A 20839-nucleotide genomic window follows, 5' to 3' on the forward strand; every position below is an offset into this window, starting at 1 on the left:
GAAAACTTCAACACAAATGACATCTTTTGGCCCAGAAATGAATGAACATCTATAAGAAAGCTTGGATTTCTCTGTCTCTGTTGTATTTCAAGTCTGCTTTCAACATTTTAGCCAAGTTAAATATCTCATTCAGATCAGTGACAGATCTCATCTGTAGTCTCCACAAGACACTTCTCCAGCAGCAGGCGCAGATGTTGGCCTGTTAGAGGTTAAGACAGCATCCATTCCGCATGACTGCTTCTACCAGCAGGAGCCTCGGCCAGCAGTGACAATCTGGGCCCAAATGTAACAATCTTTCTAGCTCCACTCAAAGCCTGATAGGCTCAAATACAGCCTGCACTAGTTGCCATCATTCCCAACTCCTGATGCAAGGTGCAGTAGGATGTTACTGAATATGAGCGGGGATTTCTGCTCCCACTGCGGGGATCTAAAGGGGCGCATCCTCCTTCTGCGTGTTGCAGCGATGCGCAGCCGTGCCGCATGACTCACGACGAGGCAGCAGCAGCATCAGCTGCGGGGATGTAAACAGGAGGCGGGTGGAGTGAGGCCTAACCTGTACCCGCTCAGCCAATGGGAATCCGCGCTCCTCCGCATCGGCGCCGATCCCATCGTTCTCATTTGTCTTCCGCCGCGTCGATTGCAGCTTCGCAATTTACACCGCAGAGAAGCGGAGAGAGGGGGGAGAGAGACGGAAGAGGAGGGGGGGAAATATTAATCTGTCACAGGCGAATTTTCTACTATTCTAACTATTTTAAGCTGTGTTTTTTTTTCTGTGAGCCGGGTCGCCGCCTGCAGCGGTAGTAGCAGGTGGTGCTTGTATAACCGCGCGGAGCGTCGACGCTGTTCTGCAGCCGCCTGATCTGCGCGTCGTTTCAGCACCGGACAGCGACACACCGGGAGCCGCGGCCGGTCAGCTCCCACCGCCACAGCAGCATAGGTGAGCCTTCATTCCTCTGTCACATCTAACAATATACCTAAAATGTCGCGATGTTTCCAGGCACTGGTGGCTTGGATGTGCTTTTTAATACGCGTGTTTAGGCGTTGATTTGTGCGCTGTGAAGAGACGGATCTCCTCTCAGCAAATGTCCTTGACGGTAAATGTGTGTTTGTATCAGAGGGAGAGAAACAGAGACGGGTGGCGCTCCTGCGCAGTTGTTTCTCCTTGTCTCCTTATGTCCCTTTTTTTTCTGTTTCTTTCTGATTTTGCCTCTCTGGTTTTGTCTCCACAGCCCGTCCGACCCTCGATTAGCTCGGGGGGGGGCAATGCGCGGCTAGATGACTTCACCACATCAACAAGCGACCACGGTAGTCCTGGACTAATAATACAGCAGCGCTACGTCCCCTCCTCCTCCCTCCTCCCCACATCTCCCTTCTGTCTCCATTCGCTGAATCCAAGTCCTCCTGACTAAAGGCACCATGGGAAATCGTGGCATGGAGGATTTGATCCCGCTGGTCAACAGGCTGCAGGATGCCTTCAGCTCCATCGGCCAAGCCTGCAACCTGGACCTGCCGCAGATCGCGGTGGTCGGCGGTCAGAGCGCAGGGAAGAGCTCTGTGTTGGAGAACTTCGTCGGCAGGTAAAAAAGAAAAATGACCACCGGATAGGGATAATCTCTGCTACCGTTTAACCTTGGGGATGACGTAAGAAGCCCGTGTGTCAGGCTGCAGGATCCAAACCATCATTCCTCCACTTTAATACAGCCTCATTCAAGCCCTGTCCCTCGTTTTCCTTTTTATTTTAAACCAGCAGCACTGGGTCACAGTACCAGCTTTATTTAGGCTACAGAAGCACCTTTGGGGATTTTGACCCAATAAGGATCCAGTATAAAGGAGCCCCAAGTAGAATTTTGTGTCAGTTCCAAATCATGTTATCTAATAAAAACAAAATAATTCAATATCTAATGAATATATCCATAAATAAGTGTTGCCATTTTATTAATCAACAGATGGCCATCATAGAAATACCTTTTGATAAATCACTAAGTTAGATCTTTGATTTATTAGCACAACTGTCCGTGTGCATAGTGCCTTGGCATCAGGAAAGACACAAAAAGATGAATCCTCTTTATTTTTTTTTATATTAGACCGACTTTATTATGAACTGTATTAAGGAATGATTACCTCAAAGGCAAAGAAATGAACTGCCCCACTGATTTACCCAAAGAATTAATTTCCATCTACAGCATAAGTTCTATATTTTCTTGATTTAAGTATAAAATTAAATTTGCTAATTGGATAAAATGATTAATAATTAAAATTGAAAAAAAAAAGTTATATTTTTTGTTCATCATATCTAATTCTCTAATTATTATCATACATTTTTCCAGATAATTTTACTTTCCTGCTGGAATTAAGGGAAAATGTATCTTTTTTTAAATAGATATTTATTTATTTAGATAATTTATTTAGATCTTCTGAGGACATGCCTTGACTGAAGAGGCCTTAAATGTTTCGTCCCTTGGACTGATTTAATATTTTGCCTTTACTATTCACCTGAACCACTAATTAGCTATTACTATCTGCTTTAAGTTCCAGGAGTTTTGATAAAAGGGTCACAGTTTTAATATTTTAGTTCAGGGTCCAGCAACGGTGGCTCTATGTCTCATTTAATATACTAAACTTTACTTTTTTTACTTTCTTTTTTTCAGTTTCTGATTCTTTTCCTTTGCCCCATAAAACAAAACACCGGCTCAATAGATTTCCCTGGTATATTACGTCTAGAACTGCAACAGATCTACATGTGCAAATATTTTTGTAATAGAAACCCACAATACATGAATATAAAGATAGAAAATAAAATGGAACCTTAAAAAAAGATGAAAACATTTTTTGAAGTCCCTACAGATAGGCAATCTTCTAACCTTTCCAGTCTTAGCCTTGACTGTGAGTCAGTGGTCTGTTTTGGCCTTTTGCTCTTCAGTTGACCTGCTGATAATTAGGTTAGACAGTTACTCCAAAGAGAAGGTGGATTCAGACCAGTAGCTCTTCAAAAACTGTGAGGATGATGCATACTTTTTTATCTGAGTTTTCAAAATGTACATGCAATATCAGAAAACATTTTCATTCATTACTTTAAAGTCAATAAGGGGACACTTCTATTCTCTTTTACACATTTGTGTTTAGTGGGCAGCATTTTGTCATTTATCTGTTAATTAGGGACATCAAATTACAACTTTTAACTAGAAAATCAGTAAGTGTCCATACAAACGGTAACAGTTAAAGCCTTGTCAGGTCGGTAGGCAAGTGTACAAACAAAAATAATGCAGAACTATTTATACCACACATGCTTTAAACAGCTCCTAGCTAAAGCTAAGCTGTCAAATTTGGCAACATTACCATTTCTAATGCAGCTACAGTGCAAAAAGAAAGGTGGATTACGGCAAAACCTTATCTCAGGGTAAACATATTTTACAGAGATCATCTACTTAATCCACTCTGCAACTGTAAATGAATTACTCACCTAGCATAAAATCATGATTAATATAAAAATCAGGAGTAGCTTCTGGAACAAAGTCGGCTCAAGTCGAAATCCAGCCTTCTTTAGCATTCAACCAGTCCAAAATGTTTCAGAACAAACTGTTAGTAAAGAGTCTTCCTCACAACAGAGAGAATTTATTGACTCATGGTGCATTCAAGTATATCATGTACACTGTATGGTCCAAATATCAAAACAAGTCCATATTAATTTCAACAATTTTTTTTTGTTCTTCAATGTCTGCATCATCATATTACAAGATTCATTCAAATGGTTTTATTTTGGCATCCATCCATCCATCCATCCATCCATCCATCCATCCATCCATCCATCCATCCATCCATCCATCCATCCATCCATCCATCCATCCATCCATCCATCCATCCATCCATCCATCCATCCATCCATCCATCCATCCATACATGAAATAACTTTTAATCCAAACAGCATTTCAATTTGAAGGAATACAAAATGAATATTTTTTTTCTCTCTCAAATGTTACTTCTTTTGTAATTCATATTGTGTATGAGAATTGAGGCACTTCTATGGCCTCCCTGTTGACCTAAAAAGCTGCTAAGTTTGCTAACACTTCACACTGGCTCTAGTGACACCGATCCCTTCTCTGCATACATCCAATGTTTCCAGTGCTGGTTGCAGAATTGCTCTGCTGTGTATAACCTTTATCAAACATCACCCACATGCAGCAGCTCCCACTCCTGCATGCAAAAATGAATAATGAATATTCTCTGTGTTGCTCTGGAATTTAAATTTGAGCAAATAGGTTAATGCTGTTATCTCAAAGCACGACATGCACATGTTCACATTAAAATACTGACACTTGACTCTTGTTCCTTACTTCAAAATTAGGGTTTCCAATGTCATTCATTTGAGCCTCTGGATAGTTTAATGTGACCAGAGAGGAGCACCTTATAATCTTTGAGACAGAGTGCCGAAATTAACTTTGGAAATTTTAGTATGCCGTTATCCTTTTTATTAAGGTTCAGGAGGTGGAAGAAGTAGCGAGTGGTTGGACATTAAAAAAATTGCACACTAAAAAGTGATGAAAGACTTCAAAAAATAAATTATTAAATAAATATTACAAGTTCAGGTTGACCTTTTAGTCCCTTAATCCAACTGTTACATCCATTCAAACCCACAGCAATAAGATATAACTTGATGTTTGTAATTTAGCTGAATATTTTAGTGCTGTGATTCAGATTGCTGCATTGATTTAGTCCTCCTCCATCCCTCAATAGGAGCCACAATGCTGAGTAATGGTCCATCTGTCCAGCTCTGGCTTGGCACAGTGCTGAATGGATGCTGGAGGCTTCATAATTTCTTTAAGGCTCATCCCATACGATTTCCCTCTGAGGGAATACTTGTCAATACGTTTTACTGGAGCAAGCTCTCTGCCTAAGAGATCCAGACTTTAAAGTTAAGAGCATGTGGGCAGAGCCACTGTTCTGCTTTCACACAAGTATACACGCACAGACGTATCTGATCTGTGTGTGTAACCCTGCAGAAAATGTCGAAGTCACCGTTTTTTTAAATGAGCAGGCACCCTGTCAGCTCTTTATTTGGACCCGTTGTTTATCAGGTCAGAATGTTCTGTCCTCGGCTGCAGAAACACCAGCTGAAATTTACAGGCTTGGTATAAAATGGCCTGTGGTTCAGTCATTTTGAGCTTGCTAACAGGATTATAAAGAAACCCAAAGGATTTCTCAGATGCATCTGGCATGTTATTGAGAACATCATAGTCCACAAACACTTAGGATGAGAATAAATAGCTGAAGAAATAAGTCATCATTATGATATCTGTGTTCATATTCACCCTGTTTGTGAATCGACTTTTGGTTTGTGTTTCCTCCTCAGGGACTTTCTGCCCCGTGGTTCTGGTATCGTCACCCGCAGGCCTCTGGTTCTGCAGCTCATCAGTGCAAATGCTGGTGGGTTCCGCACACATTTGCACACCCACACAAGCAGCCACACATTTGTCCACTTAGATATGCACACAAACACATACTCCTCTTCTCTTTTGAAATGATGCTGCTTTTATCCCTCCTCCACCGGCATTTTGTTCCACTCAGAACAGCCATCGCTAATCTTTGCTGCATGTTTTTTCATTTATCATCTCCGCAGAATGGGCTGAATTCCTCCACTGCAAGGGGAAAAAGTTCACCGACTTTGACGAGGTGCGCCAGGAGATTGAGGGTGAGACCGATCGGGTCACAGGGGCCAACAAGGGCATATCTCCCATCCCCATCAACCTACGAGTTTACTCCCCTCATGGTATGATTGCAATCAGTCTGTTTTTCTTTTCTTTTTATATCAAGTTAGTACAAGTTTGTTGAAACTCGTGTCGATCTAAACGGGATGTGACAGGTTGTGAGTCATCATGCATAGCCGCCAGAGGAGCTTTGTCCCTAGTAACAAAGATAACAGTGTTCTTAGGAAGCCATCACATAAATATTCTGTAGTATTAATACCTTATCATAAAATAATTCAGATTCCAGATGTCAGGGAGGTTTTTTTTTTACTTTAGGATGTCATGATGGGTTCCCTAATAGCGACCCAAGTATGCAGAACACCACTGACGGACACAGGAATTAAAGTTCAACAAGTTTATTATGATACAGGCATACTGAAAGTACTGGTTCTGGTTCGGGCCTGGACACTGGTTCACCGGAGTCTGCGTGAGAGACAGTTCAGTTAGCGTTGCAAGCTGGAGCTTGATTTCTTGATGATAACTGATTGTACCTTGAGGGTTCTTGAGGTTAGCTTTGGGAGGGTCACTGTTGGATCTGGAGAGGAGTTGATCAGCAGAGTCAGCTTGCTGCTTCAGCGTCTCACGTCTAATCATGAACAGACCTTGGCTTTGGGTTTTCCAGCTCTTAGTCCTGAGCTGCATGGAAGTTCTCTATGAATCTTCAGATTTGGCTCAGAGGGTCGGCTCGGCAGGTTAGCTCTTCCTGAGCTTCACAGAGGAGACACTGGTTTCCTGGAAGACAGAGACAACGGTTAGAATCCAGGCTGGGTTCAAAGTCACAAAGTTACACTGAGAGTCTAGGCTTAGGCGCTGACCAACTGGATCAACACTGCGGCGTTGAGGCAAGGTCTGAAGACAGCTTAAGTAGTGGATCCTCTGATGATCTTGATGGGCTGCAGCTGTGCAGGAAGCTCCCTCAGAAGGATCCACGGCGGACTCTGCTGGAGAAAGTTGGAACTTCTCTAGCTCCCAACAAGGGATGGATCAGACTAAAATGCTTTTTGACTTTTTAAGAAGTTGCATATTTTAGCAACAAGTGGCATTGCTGCCATTTGTTGTTTTTTTTTTTGTTTCATTTCTTTGCACATACTTTCATGTTGCAAAAGTAAACTTACATTTTATTTGGGGGGGTGGATTGTATATGATGGATCAACATAAAGTTGTGAATGATTTAGAGTGGAAAAATGTATTTCATAATGTTTTTGGAAATAAGAGAATATGTGCTTCCCAAGTACTCTGAGATCCGATCCACTCCAGCTAACTGAAGTTAAACCCTGTAGTAATGTGCTACTTATTGTTTTCCCATCCAATAAAATCATTAAAGATGGTGCTAATATACCAGAGCAAAAATAGGAAGAAATCAAGAGGTTTGGTTTTGCATTCAGATCAATCTTTTAAAGGAGCTTCAGTGTAACTCGCACTGTGGTTTTATTTACAAAAGAAATATTAGTTTTTATTGTGATTCTTCGAATTCTTATTTTAATAATAATTAAATCTGATTTAATTGTATAATTGGTGTTATTTAATTGTATATTTAATATTTAACTGCCAGACACAAGCTGAATTGCGTATTGATCAGAATCAGATTTATTGCCAAGTACACCTATATATACATATATATACAGAATACAGAATCTATAGCTATATGCAATAAAGCATACAATAATCTACATACAATATATAGTACATAGCCATGTACTATATACACAGTAGGCTGTGCGTTAATGTAACGCAGGAGGTCTGGAGATGCTACATTGGTGTAGCTTGTAGGTCCTGCATAGTATACATTTATATTTATATAAAACAAGTATAGATCTATTTTTTAAGCTGTCAGATATAAAGTTGGGTAATCAGTTATTTTCAGGTATTACTTTGCTGAATTTTCCACCAAATCAACTTGGTGGCACACCATAGAGAAAAGCATTTTTGATTACAAAGAAGTCTGTTTTTGGCATTGATACTCTAATCAATAAATTGACTGATTTGCTTTTTAACATTTGCATGTTATAACAAAGGATTACAATTTATGAGTCCTTAGCAGCTCAGACTGCAGGCACAACTTCATGAAGAATCAAAATCAATTTCACCTGCCTTTTCTGTATTCTAGTTTATTTATTTGTGTTTGGATTTTAAATTAAAAACATTAAGTGTTGTTATAGTGAATATAGTGTTTATGTATAGTGAATACATAACGCTTTTTTTAGTAAAAACAAAGGGTAAACACTGAAATGAAATACAATGAGCCAAAAATAGTGCAATAATTTAATCCAGAGTGCACTACCGGTGTAGAAAATCAAATGTGAAATATTCAGTGGAGATCCCACTTTGATTATTTTAGGGAATATCATTTATAAAATTACTTCCTGTGACTGCAGTGCTGAATCTGACCCTCATCGACCTGCCGGGAATCACCAAGGTGCCAGTTGGAGACCAGCCTGCGGACATCGAGCAACAGATCAGGGATATGATCATGCAGTTTATCAGCAGAGAGAGCTGCTTGATCCTGGCTGTCACCCCAGCAAACACTGACCTGGCCAACTCTGACGCCCTCAAACTGGCAAAGGATGTCGACCCCCAGGGTAAGGCAAAAATCCCAAGTCTGTATTAGGGACGTAGAATTAGAAAAGTGAAGGAGATAAACCTAATGAAAAAAAAAAAAACCATATATCAGTGATGATAATAATTCAGATATTCTTTCAAGTGAAGCAACATCAGGAATATAAAACCATTTATAAACATTTTCCCCTTAACTCCATAAAATGCAACCTGATCTCATAGTAAAAAGGCAGGGGGCCGTTTATGAGCTTTACAATGTGATTCTGCCAGGTTTTTATTGGCTGCTCAGATCAGCAGACATGAATTAGGTGGCCAGACTTTTCCATTTTAAGCTCGCTGTTACAGGAAAATGGAAAATCAACTTTGAAGAGCCAAAAATTAAGAGTTCAGGGTTTTATCAGAAAACTTTTTCAAAATGAAGGATTTCCATGTCGCTACATTAAAACACACATTTTAGATTGTCAGTGATAAAAAGGCAATAGAAGTTCATTTATATATGTTTAATTAGCACGTTTCAGTTGCAAAACAATTGAATTGGGCAGGAAAAAGAAAAGGAAACATTATAGGAAAAGTACATTGTAGTAAAATAAAAGTAATTAAATCATGGTAAATGGCATGTATTTATATAGCGCCTTTATTCAAGTTAGGAGACTTGACCAAAGCGCTTTACATTACATTCATTCACCCATTCACACACAGTGGCAAGCTACATTGTAGCCACAGCTGCCCTGGGGCTCACTGAGAGAAGCGGGGCTGCCGTACACTGGCGCCACCGGGCCCTCTGACCACCATCAGTAGACAATGCAGGTGAAGTGTCTTGCCCAAGGACACAACGACACTGAAAGTCGGAGTCGTGGCTTGAACCATCAACCCTTCGATTTCAGGGCAAAGTCCTACATCCAACACCACTGTTGCCCATATCATTTATGAAGAACATTTCAAGAGAAAAATGAGTAAAGCAAGGAAAGTTTATGTATATTGCACATTTCAGTAGCAAGTGCGGTACATGAAACAACAGAAAAGTGTATATATATATAAATATTAGTGCTGTCAATCGATTAATTTTTTTTAATCGCGATTAATTGCATCAATGCCTAAGTTAACTTGCGATTAATCGCATTTTAATCACACATTTTTTTTCTGATTGAAAATCATTTAAATACTCTCGATGACATACAAAAAATACATACAGGCTAGGTTTGTGCCAATGTTCTTTTTTTAAAATGAAAACAGGTCACAGACACTGATTTATGCCATAGAAACATATGGCAAGAAGATGGGGAGGCATGTAGCAAAAAATAACAAATATGTAGCCAAAAAAAAAGGCCCTGAAAACAGGCTGATGTAAAAGACAGTCTTTACAGTTAATACAGTCTTTTGAACAAAGACAAGCATTTTACCCTACTGCTATAAAATGTAGTACAGTTAACATTAGATGTTAATTAACCAAGATAATAATGAACAATTTTCAATCAATACATCAAAATCAATAGACCGACATCACTAGATGGAGGTAGTCTATGCTCTAGAAAGTTACTTTTCAGCCTCTTAACAAAAATGAGAACACACACACACACACACACACACACACACACAATACCGACCTGTGGCGTACACAGACAGCAAGAGTGCCGTAGCAGATTCCATTTCACCTCAGTAATCTGTTTTCTCAGCGTATTTCAGGTTGCTACTAGCCACCAGACACTCAACTTGTTTGTTGGTGGTGGGGCTTAAAGAAAAGGCACTAGCGCCACCCAGTGTATGAGCGTCTTTTTTCCTTGAGGAGCTCCGCTCTCGAAGCCTATGGAAAATGCATAGACTGGGGGAAAATAGCCCCGCCTTCCCGCAGGCTGCAGCGGGATGTACTTGGAAAATTGTACCATAAAACCACATAGCGTTAATCTCACATTAAAAAAAATATCGCCATTAAAATGGCCTCGCGTTAACGCGATAATAACGCGATAATTTTGACAGCATTAATATATTATATATATATATATTTTTTTTTTTAGCAAATTCACATGTAGTTTTGTCTTCTTACTAAAGATTTTGACAGTTATAAATACTGTTTTGCTCATTTGTTGCTGTGTTTTTGCTGCATAGAAATACTGTCCCACTTCCAATTATAGATGTCCCACTTTAACAATATAGTGTCTCCAAAAATCTGACAAACTTTTCCTTAATCAACTTCTCATCTTTCACAGCTTTCTCTGCGGCCTGCTGGTCATTAATTCTCCTCGTGATAGTTTGCCTCGCAGGTAGTTTGTAAAATGGGTTACCTGCGGCTGCCTGCCTGGAGAACAAGCTTGAGCGCATCAGCCACTTTGATGGGCTTGAGCTGGTGACAATCCACTGAGCGAGGAGATTGGTTAGCTTGGCTGATACAGCTGTGCTTATAGCTGCATCCATATGGATATAGAGATATGTAGATTATATAGATTAGATTTGAGCCAGAGGACCTAGGAGGTGTGGATGTTTGATTCACTGACAACAAGTCTGTTATTTATTTATGTGCTAAGCAATTAATTGATTTGTAGACCAACAGAAGTATTTTTAAGTATATTCTCTGAAAAAGAAGCATCCAATGTAACAGTTTTAGGATATACTCTACTTTCTGTGTTTCGGTGAGGACGTGGGTAGCAGCTTTCTTGATCAACTGCATCTGTCTGATCAACTTTTTAGCCAGACCTGTGTGTAGACCTTGCAGTAATCATTTTTACTAAAGATGAACACATGCTTTTATTTCGAAGCTCCTGCTGAAACATTAGTCCTTTAATCCCTGAGATGTTCTTTAGGTTATAGAAGGACGACTTTGTTAGTGTCCTTATGTCTGAGTCCATCACTACACACCAATTTAGAGCCTGATTGGGGGAAAGCTCTTTCTTTTGGTCTGAAGGCTGTTACTTTGAATTTGTTTTGATGTAGACTATTTTAACACATCCATGCAATGATTTCTTCTGTCCATTCTATGTATGTCCATGGTGATAATAATACTAATAATAAAGGTATAAGATAGAAAAAGGGTACTGTGAAAAGGATGTGTAAACCTTGGTTGTTTGTTATACTTCAAATAATATAACAACAGAACAACCTGTGCACAGATACGTAACATCAAAATGCCAAGTGCTTAGATCCAGCTTATAGAAGATCCTCATCATAAAACAAAGAGTATAATTTAGTACAAGATGAAACGTGTGAGGATTTTTTCATGTTGCAGTCCGAGAGACTTGTGTATTGTGTATTTTTAGGGGTTTTATGTGACAGACCTAAACAAAATAAGAACACCAAAATTGAAAATCTTTAGTAGTCTGTGGTGAAATCAGAAGTTTAGGAAGGTTTCTTCACAGACTCGCTGCAGGAGGGACTGTATTCATGTCTGTCTGGTGAGCAGTTCTTTTAGATAATCAAGAGCATTGCCATAGCTGCAACTATATTAAATAGATAAGTAAGGAAAGTTTGTATTAATGTGGAGTGCAATGCGAAGGTAGTTTAGAGATTCGAGGATTTGTGCGATCTGTTGGTTTTTCCTTTTCTTTATCAGGCTGCACTGCTCTGTATGAACTGAAATCTTTGGCCGTCTTGATGGAGCTCCATAAATAAGTGTGTTGCAGTGGTCAAATCTTGAACAGAGAAACCAAACAGGACACCTTTTTCAACCACAGGAGAACATTTGATCAGATTTGGAGGTGTTCTTGAGATAATAGAATGAAATCTTGCGAATGTGTTTGATGTGAGACTGAAATGTAAGAGTAGCATCAAAGCTTTAACCATTAATCACTGAGGAGGAAAGGGGAATACTGAGGATGATGACAGAAATAGATGAACGAATCGGCAGTGTGGTGCCTACTTTAAGAGCTTCTGTTTTTGACAGGATGGTTGGAGTGATTCATCCAGGCTTTTACTTCATTAAAGCAGGTGGTATGAGTTGAAAATGATGGTGATGAATTTTTAGAGAGATGAGCATCTGTTTAGATATAGAGCTGCCTGTGGTCTGAAACAATAAAAAGAGATTCTGTTGGGAGTAATGATGTGAACGATGGGGAGAAGATAGAGGGTTAACATAGTGGGCTCACAGACTGATCCCTGAGGGACACCGCAGGGGATTTTGGGTTCAGGGTCTTGCCTCACTGATGGAGAAATACTACAATTGGTCAGAAAGGTAAGAGTGGAACCAGTATAAATCTGTCTGAATAATTCGTGCTGAGTGTTAAAGTCCGTGGAGGAGGATACAATGAAAAGCTGTGCTCAGGTCTAGGAGGAGTAGTAGAGAGGGATAGCCTCCATCAGAGGGTTTTTGGACCGTGAGCAGAGCATATTGTTTTCTGTATCTCCGTCATAGCTTATAGGAAAATGCACATTTTTTGCCACACTTTCTTAAAGGTCAGGATTGTAAAGTGGATTAATAACTGTTGTCATGTCCACATGTATTTCCACCCGAGTTGCTGATCTCTGTTTCTCTCCCAAAGCAACATCTGGCCTCTTGGCTACTCCCATGATTAATGTTCGGTAGAAGTCTTCAAATAATAACTTTATTTATGCTAAAATTGAATTACACACGGATGGACTCTGGTGTGTCATTTGCAGAATTCTGGAGGAGGTTGAGCTCTCTGCATTTTAAGCAGGAGAATCAAAACCTACAGGGAGTGAATACAAATACAAACAAAACTTTTCAAATTTTATGATTGTTAAAAATTTATAAATCCATATATCCTTTATTCGTATGCATATTTGTACTCATTGTCCTAATCCGGAACTTGTTTGTAGGGGCAGCAGTCTCTGCAGAGACCCCCGGACTTCCCTCTCCCCAGAAATGTCCTTGAGCTCTGATGAGGGAAAGCCTGAGGCGCTCCTAGCTCAGCCAACAGGTTTAGATTTAGAATATTTATTAATCCCTCCAGCAGCAATTCGTTTGAGCAGCACAGGCGACAAACAAAACAAATAAAGAATAAATAAATGAATGAAATGATTAAAAAGAAAATTTGATAGGGAGTTTAGTGATCAAATTTTATAAAAGCACTAAAATAGTAAATACAAAAAAAAACAACAACACATAAATACACAAAAAATGGTAAAGAAAGTACAGTAAAAAAAAAACACATTACAAAGAATTTAGAATTTAAATGTCTGTTGGTATAAAAGATAACGGTTTGTTTTGAAGTGAAAAAAAACATGTTCTGATGAAGAGAGAAACACTTAAGCCATTTTTGCAATTTGTTCATTACAAAAATATGTCAAGTTCCTCCTCCTATGATTTTAGATCAGATGTAGTCCATCCATCGTGTGCCTGGTCTTTACTGGGGGACGTGCCAGGAACACTTCCAAGGGAGGCATCCAGGGGGCATCCGATAAAGATGCCCGAGCCCCTCAGACATATCCTCTAAAAATGATGGTTCACTTTGTGTCAGTTTGTAGCATAAAAATACTAATAAAACAAAAGGAAGTTGGCAGTTATAATATGACATCATGCGGATAACTTCAAGGTTTGTTCTGTATTGTGGTGTAACTAACTAATTATTCCTTATTTCATGCTTTTTGTGTCTAAGGTCTAAGGACCATTGGAGTGATAACCAAACTGGATCTGATGGATGAAGGAACAGATGCCCGAGATGTTTTAGAGAACAAACTTCTTCCACTTCGAAGAGGTGTGTATTTATATATAGAATTAAAAAATAACCCTATTTTGGCAGTGGATCTTCCTATGGACCCTTTGATTTTTTTATTAGATGTGTTTCTCGACCACCTGTTTACCGCAGAACAATGCTACATACTACATATTCTATTGATGATAGCAAGAAAAAATATTACTATTAACTGGATGAAGTCTGACCCTCCCACGATCCCTCAGTGGGTCCAGAAGGTAAAACAGGTCTACACAATGGAACATATGACTGTACAACTACAGATGAAAGTGCCTCTTTTCCTGAGAAGATGGACCCCTGTTATTGATTATCTTATTTAGGACTCTTATACACTTTTACTCTATCCATGCATCACTATTATTGTTGTTGTTATTATCAAGGCTTGATAAGATATGTGCTATACGCTCAACAGTATGACAGACTGGACTCAATTTCTGTTTTATTATTATTATTATTATTATTATTTACTGTTTTTTGTGTTTACTTATTTTTTTTTTATGTTTGCCTGCCTCTTTCTGTTTCCCTGTATGATGCGTAATGCTTGATAACCTGCATTTAAGGCAATAAAGTTCCAAAAAAAAATAAAAAATAACCCTGCCGTTTTTTTTTCTGCAGTCATGGTTGCAATTTTTAAAAAAACTTTTACTTATTATATCAGATTATTTCCCTCAGTTTCCATCCTCCTCTGTTATTTGTCGCCCAGGGTACATCGGTGTGGTGAACCGCAGTCAGAAGGACATCGAAGGCAAGAAAGACATCAAGGCTGCTCTAGAAGCTGAGAGGAAGTTCTTCCTGTCCCACCCGTCATACAGGCACATGGCCGAAAAAATGGGCACCCCTCATCTGCAGCAAGTGCTCAACCAGGTACGCTGGATTTACACTCTGTCTGCACTTTACATAATTAATAAGAGAGTGACCTATTTTTTTTTTCTGGTTCTTTTGTGCTTTTATCACTTGGTGCTGATGGAGGTTTTACAAGGCTGAGAATGTCTGTCTGGTTCAGCTGCAAATAAATCAGAATTTCACAGCATCCCAGATTACAATGAATTAAACACAAAAAGCCATTTAAATATATATATATATATATATATATATATATATATATATATATATATATATATATATATATATATATATATATATATATATATATATATATATATATATATATATATATATAAAAACACACAATTATGATATAACGTTCATTTTACTTTTGAGTTTGTGTTAAACTTGTGCCCTCTCGGTTTTTGTTTCTCCTTAGCAACTGACTAACCACATTCGGGACACGCTGCCAGCTTTCCGCAGCAAGCTTCAGGCCCAGCTGTTGGCTCTAGACAAGGAGGCAGAAGAATACCGGGGATACCGTCCTGATGACCCATCTCGCAAAACCAAACAGCTGCTGCAGTTAGTAAAGCATTTTTCCCACAGCAGAAGCAACACGAGACGCTGTTGACACAAACACTATGTGAAAGGAATTTCCCTCCTTCTCTTTTCCTTGCCATTCTTTATCTGCTTATTTCGTGTTTCCAGAAACCAGAGTTTGCTTTATTCAGCTGATATCTGTGTTTTTAATGCATATTTATTGAATTTCAGAATGGTGCAACAATTCTCTGTGGACTTTGAGAAGAGGATTGAAGGTTCGGGGGATCAGGTGGACACAGTTGAGCTGTCTGGTGGAGCAAAAATCAATCGCGTCTTTCATGAGCGCTTCCCTTTTGAACTGGTCAAGGTGAACAACTCAGAGTTAAAAATGAATGTCTTAAAATACTCTAAATGTATCCCTAATTGCTGCATTATTTTTGAACGTGTAAATATAAAACCCTACTAGGAGGACATTTAGGCAATGGGTTAGAAATACCACTTAAAAATAATTGTATTGTTGACCAAATGGCAGTCTTTACATTCACTATAAGACGTAAAGAAAACTTGGTTTATGCTTCTCCGGAGGAACAGATAAACAGCTTCAAACAACAGGAACTGTTGTGAACAAATAAAGTCTGATCACACATATCTAATTTCCCCCCACGCACATAGAGCAGAGTGACAAAGGAAGGGAAAGAATTTTCTAAGCTGTTAGAGGAATGCAGGAGAAGTGCAGCTCTGAGCTCCTGCATGACTAGAAGGAGTTTTCAACAAGTATTCTAGCAGGAAAATGAAACAAATTAGCACAGAAAGGTTCAGCAGACACTAAACCCTCTCCTTAATTCATCTCAGTTCCAAGACCTAAATCATTCACAAACCTGGGGTTGCAGGAGAGCAAGAGTGTTAGCTCAAGTCCTCTAGTGCCGGTTTTCTGGTCCAACGTACTTGAATCAAATGGATGAAACACCTCCTCAGCATGCAGTCTTACCCTCAACCTGAATTTATTGAGTTTTAGCTCTTAGTTGTCATTTCTTAACCCTTCAGTCCACAGTAAGATCGCTATCGTAAGTGGAAAAGGAGCTCCAGGCTGCTGTGCTTAATGCGGAAGGCCTTTATTCTTCTGGACGTCATTATCTGATGAAATGAACATGGATGATGTTAGTCAAAATGGGACTACAACCTTCCCAAAAAGAACCACAAAAAGCAGAAGTTATATAGAAAACAGATGAAGCTCTCCATTATAAAAAACCAAAATGTAAAGATGTGTACATTCACTTGAAAAAATAGAAATAAGTAATTTTTTGTTAAAATAAGTGCATTTGTTCTTGAATTGAGGAGGTAAAAAAGGGAATTTTGCCAGTGGAACAAGACAATTTACACTTAAAATAAAAAAATATATATAATTGCATTGTCTTATTTTAAGTGCATATTATCTAATTATCTAATTGTAAGAGTAAAAATACTCATTCAATTGGCAAACTATCTCATTTACCTACTCAAATCAAGGGTAAAGACACTTTTTTCTCTAAAAAAAATATTGTATATTGTTTAACTCAATGAGGCTGACTGTGCTTACATGTACTGTCACGCAATGCACTGGAAAAAGGATCTAAAAATAAGTAGAAATGTCTTAAATTAAGTGTATTTATGCTTAATTTGAGTAGGTAGATGAGATAGTTTGCCAATGGAATGAGTATTTTTGCTTTTAAAATAAGAAAATTAGATAAAATGCACCTGAAATAAGACAATGCAATTGTTTTTTCTTATTTTAAGTGTAAATTGTCTTGTTCCATTGGCAAAATCTCTCTTTTACCTACTAAATCCAAGAAAAAATACACTTATTTTAAGAAAAAACAACTTATCTAGATTTCGATTTTTTTCCAGTGTGGATTGTGGAAATCAGTCACTCTTAAGTATCAGAAAGGAACTTTATGAAGCTATGTTAAGGGAATTATTGTTAGGAAATATCCTTCTCCTTTTGCTGCCTCCTTTTTCACTATCAGCCATGGGTGGTTCTAGATGGGGGCAACAAGGGCCAGTCCTTCTGTAGAATTGGTCCTGGCCCCTCTTATGGTCCCTGTTCTGTAGATATAATATTATATAATTTTTCTTATTATATGTGCTGGCACAGAAAACTGTGGTTGACAGTTTGCTTGAACCAATTTAATTTCTTACCTTACCAATAATTTGGAAATGAAGGTGTCACACTTCTTTAACCATATTAGATCGAATCATAGTTTCCATCCTCTAGATCTGCAAGCTGCAGCTCCTAAGTCTGAAGAGGCAGTTTGGCTTTGTTAAATATTGCCCCTTTTTTTCCCCCCTTTGCCCTCATGAAAAATAAACAACAACCCATGGTTCACCTTTTAAAGTTGATCTGATGCTTCCAGGACTTTCTGAACAGCACTTATCATGCTGACCGCTAACAAACTTTACCTCAATAGTTCCTATTGGTTTGATGAAGTCTAGTTGTAACATAAACGCATCCAAAAGATACAAAACCTTGGTTCTTTAGGACTGCACTTTGACACCTGTGACTTAGAGTGGAATGGTGCCTTTGTCTGCTGGAACCTTAAATCCAGCAGACAAAGGCACTAAAAGTGCTCGCCTTTTAGTGCTTTTACATGTTGCAAATGTCACTGAACACGGGATTTAAAATAACAATAGGATTTGAACAATCTGCCATAAAAGTTTTAAGAATTTTGAGATCTTTTACTCATCTTACTTGGATACTAAACAGGATTCTACAATAAATGTATTTTGAGCCACTTAATATTTATTTCATTTATATTTTTGCAGTTTCCTAAAACAATGGAGAGGCTAGGGCCATTAGCTGCAGCAGACCAGCTTCCTGGGGCTAGGTGTTTTCTTTTGTAAAAAATATAATTTATATTTAATGACTTCCTGATTTATACAAAACTGCAATGTGGAAAAAAAATGCTTTTATTTTTTTAAATAATTCTCTACAAAAAAAAAGCTACAAAAACATACAGGCCAGGAGACTTTCATAGCAAAAGTACTTTTTGTGAAGCTAGAAGTCATTTCTTTTTGCTGCATCGTCTGGATCTCCTGCTTTCTGTTCTCTACTTCAGATGGAGTGTGATGAGAAGGAGATGCGGCGTGAGATCAGTTATGCCATCAAGAACATCCATGGTATCCGGTAAGGATTTCTCATGAGCCTCCATCAGCTTGCTGGCCACATTTCTTAGTAAAATATATTAAATTCTGCTAATATGCAACAAAGAAACCATGAAATCATGTCTTTTTTTCATTCAGAACTGGGCTTTTTACCCCTGATATGGCATTTGAGGCTATAGTGAAGAAGCAGGTTGTGAAGCTGAAGGAGCCATGCATCAAATGTGTGGACATGGTCATCCAGGAGCTGATCAATACTGTCCGTCAGTGCTCCAACAAGGTAGCCCCTGCTACATAGAGTTTATTGTTGGTAATTTAGTGGGTTAAAATCATTATACAGCGGAATGAAAAAGTTTGGGGGAACTAAAAAGTTTTTTTTTTCTGTTTGTCTTCTTTGGATGCTCTATATGCTGTGTTTTATTTCCAGTTGGAATGCTTCCCAAGGCTGCGAGAGGAAACTGAGAGGATCGTCACCTCTCACATTCGAGACAGAGAGAGTCGTGCCAAGGAGCAGGTAAAAACGCCTGTTTTCATGCAATATTTAACACATTAATAGTGCAGATTATAAATAAAAAGCAGCTAGAGTCACTGATTCCTGTAACATGACAGTGATGAAATAAAAACACATCTACTTTGATCCTGTTAACTCTTAGATACTGTAAATGGCTCACTTAAAGCTGCAGGTTAATAGTTGATCAGATATGCTGTAGGTTACCTTAGCTAAGCACAGGAAACAGTTTTAGCCTGTTGTGTTTTGCATCTGCAGAATGAACGTCTCACAGTAAAGTACCACAGATTCATAATATGATGCCCAGTAAATATTATGGTATTTAGGAAAACATTCAACAAACTGTCCTACACTGCAAAAACACTCCAAACATCGGAAAAAGTTTCTTAAATTAAGTGTATTTACTGTTAATTTGAGCAGGTTAATACAATGATTTGCCAATGGAATTAAAATTTTTATTCTTAAAATAAGATAATTAGAAAAAATGCACTTGAAATAAGATGATGCAATTGTTTTTTCTTATTTTAAATGTAAACTGTCTTGTTCCATTGGCAAAGTGTCTCACTTTCCTTCTCAATTCAAGATAGAATTCACTTATTATAAGAAAAGGTGATTGGTTTATATTTCAATTTTTGAAGTGTACTGCTGCAAAACATATTAAATGTATGGATTAATTTCAGAAAAATAATATAATCTATAGCACATTATAGTTAATATAGGCCTTCCACAAGTGTGTATATTTGTTTATATGAAATCATGCATTTTATAACCGTATAAAATGCTAATTTTTGTATAAACACACTGTTGTAATCTTCTTTATTCAGAACTAGCATCTGAATAAAGAAGATTATTTTTAAGCAAATGTCTTTACTATATTTTATAGTTAGATACTAAGGTTGATTGCTCAGGTGCCCAGGAGGCAGTCACAGCGGGGGGCTAATAGTAAAATTACAAATTTATTTTAAAAGGACCTTAACTATTCTTACAGATGGCAAACAACCAAATCTAAGCCTTATCCTTAAAAATGTCCGAATGAATAAAAGCACTTGCAAACTGGATAGTGCATCTAGTGCGTGCTTTCCCAGCTTTCATGATTGATATATAATCTTTTATTTTATCTTTGATTTACTTCATCTCTTTATTATTTTACTTTTCTTCATACCACTTTGAGATACATACTAACTTTTTAAATATTAAATATAGATATGTATATGTTTTTTTTTATAATAATAATGATTATAATCCTCTCATCCATGGCTTAGAACCTTATCTTTCTTTAATAAAATAAACGGTTTTGCACCTGTTATCCATTGTTCATGCAATCTTTCAAGATGAAACCTCAACATACCCTTTAATTTCATCCTTTTGCACTTGCTTTAAAAAATATATATATTTAGCAAACTATATTTACAATCTTTTGAGATAAGGTCCCTTGTTTCTGTTGCAACAGTGTGGAAATAAACACTAGTTAGCAGCAACAGGTTGAGGTGAGAGGAGCTCAGTCCTAGTCTTTGCTTTAGACTGTCAGTTCAAGTTGCTCGGACACCAAGACTGGCAGCTAGTGCTTAGCGTAAACCAGCAAATAAACGTTAAATCTGTGTCCATTAAGGTCTCATTATAGATGTTTTTTTGTGTCTTTCAGGTTCTGCTGCTGATTGATCTGCAGCTTTCTTACATAAACACAAATCATGAGGATTTCATTGGCTTCGCTAGGTAAATCTTCAACATATTTACTTTTATTTCACATGTTAACTATCTGGTTTACAGAATAACTAAAATGTCATTTGTTAAAAGATTTTCTATCTACCTTTTCCCCCTCCTTTCTCTTTATTGTTCTGATTTTCCTATCACCCTTTTCACCTCCTTGTTCTGTATCTGTCGCTGTTTCCACGCTG

At 38.1% G+C, this 20839-nt stretch overlaps 1 protein-coding gene across 1 annotated transcript in view; it reads left to right on the forward strand.

Annotated features, from left to right (window-relative positions):
• The first annotated feature begins 646 nt into the window (after positions 1 to 646).
• Positions 647 to 20839, forward strand: part of dnm3b (dynamin 3b) — a 36970-nt gene continuing 16777 nt past the window's right edge. Inside the window, exons 1-13 of the mRNA XM_038268690.1 lie at positions 647 to 937; positions 1230 to 1577; positions 5348 to 5421; positions 5615 to 5764; positions 8117 to 8320; positions 13841 to 13939; positions 14640 to 14800; positions 15201 to 15343; positions 15533 to 15668; positions 18394 to 18461; positions 18578 to 18716; positions 18864 to 18950; positions 20587 to 20657. Of these exons, the coding sequence (XP_038124618.1) occupies positions 1417 to 1577; positions 5348 to 5421; positions 5615 to 5764; positions 8117 to 8320; positions 13841 to 13939; positions 14640 to 14800; positions 15201 to 15343; positions 15533 to 15668; positions 18394 to 18461; positions 18578 to 18716; positions 18864 to 18950; positions 20587 to 20657 (1493 nt within the window). The 5' untranslated portion in view covers positions 647 to 937; positions 1230 to 1416. The remainder of the gene's footprint in view (positions 938 to 1229; positions 1578 to 5347; positions 5422 to 5614; positions 5765 to 8116; positions 8321 to 13840; positions 13940 to 14639; positions 14801 to 15200; positions 15344 to 15532; positions 15669 to 18393; positions 18462 to 18577; positions 18717 to 18863; positions 18951 to 20586; positions 20658 to 20839) is intronic.

This window comes from Cyprinodon tularosa, unplaced genomic scaffold (genome assembly GCF_016077235.1).
Source record: "Cyprinodon tularosa strain WSP-4 unplaced genomic scaffold, ASM1607723v1 ctg709, whole genome shotgun sequence".
NCBI classification, from domain to species: Eukaryota; Metazoa; Chordata; class Actinopteri; order Cyprinodontiformes; family Cyprinodontidae; genus Cyprinodon; species Cyprinodon tularosa.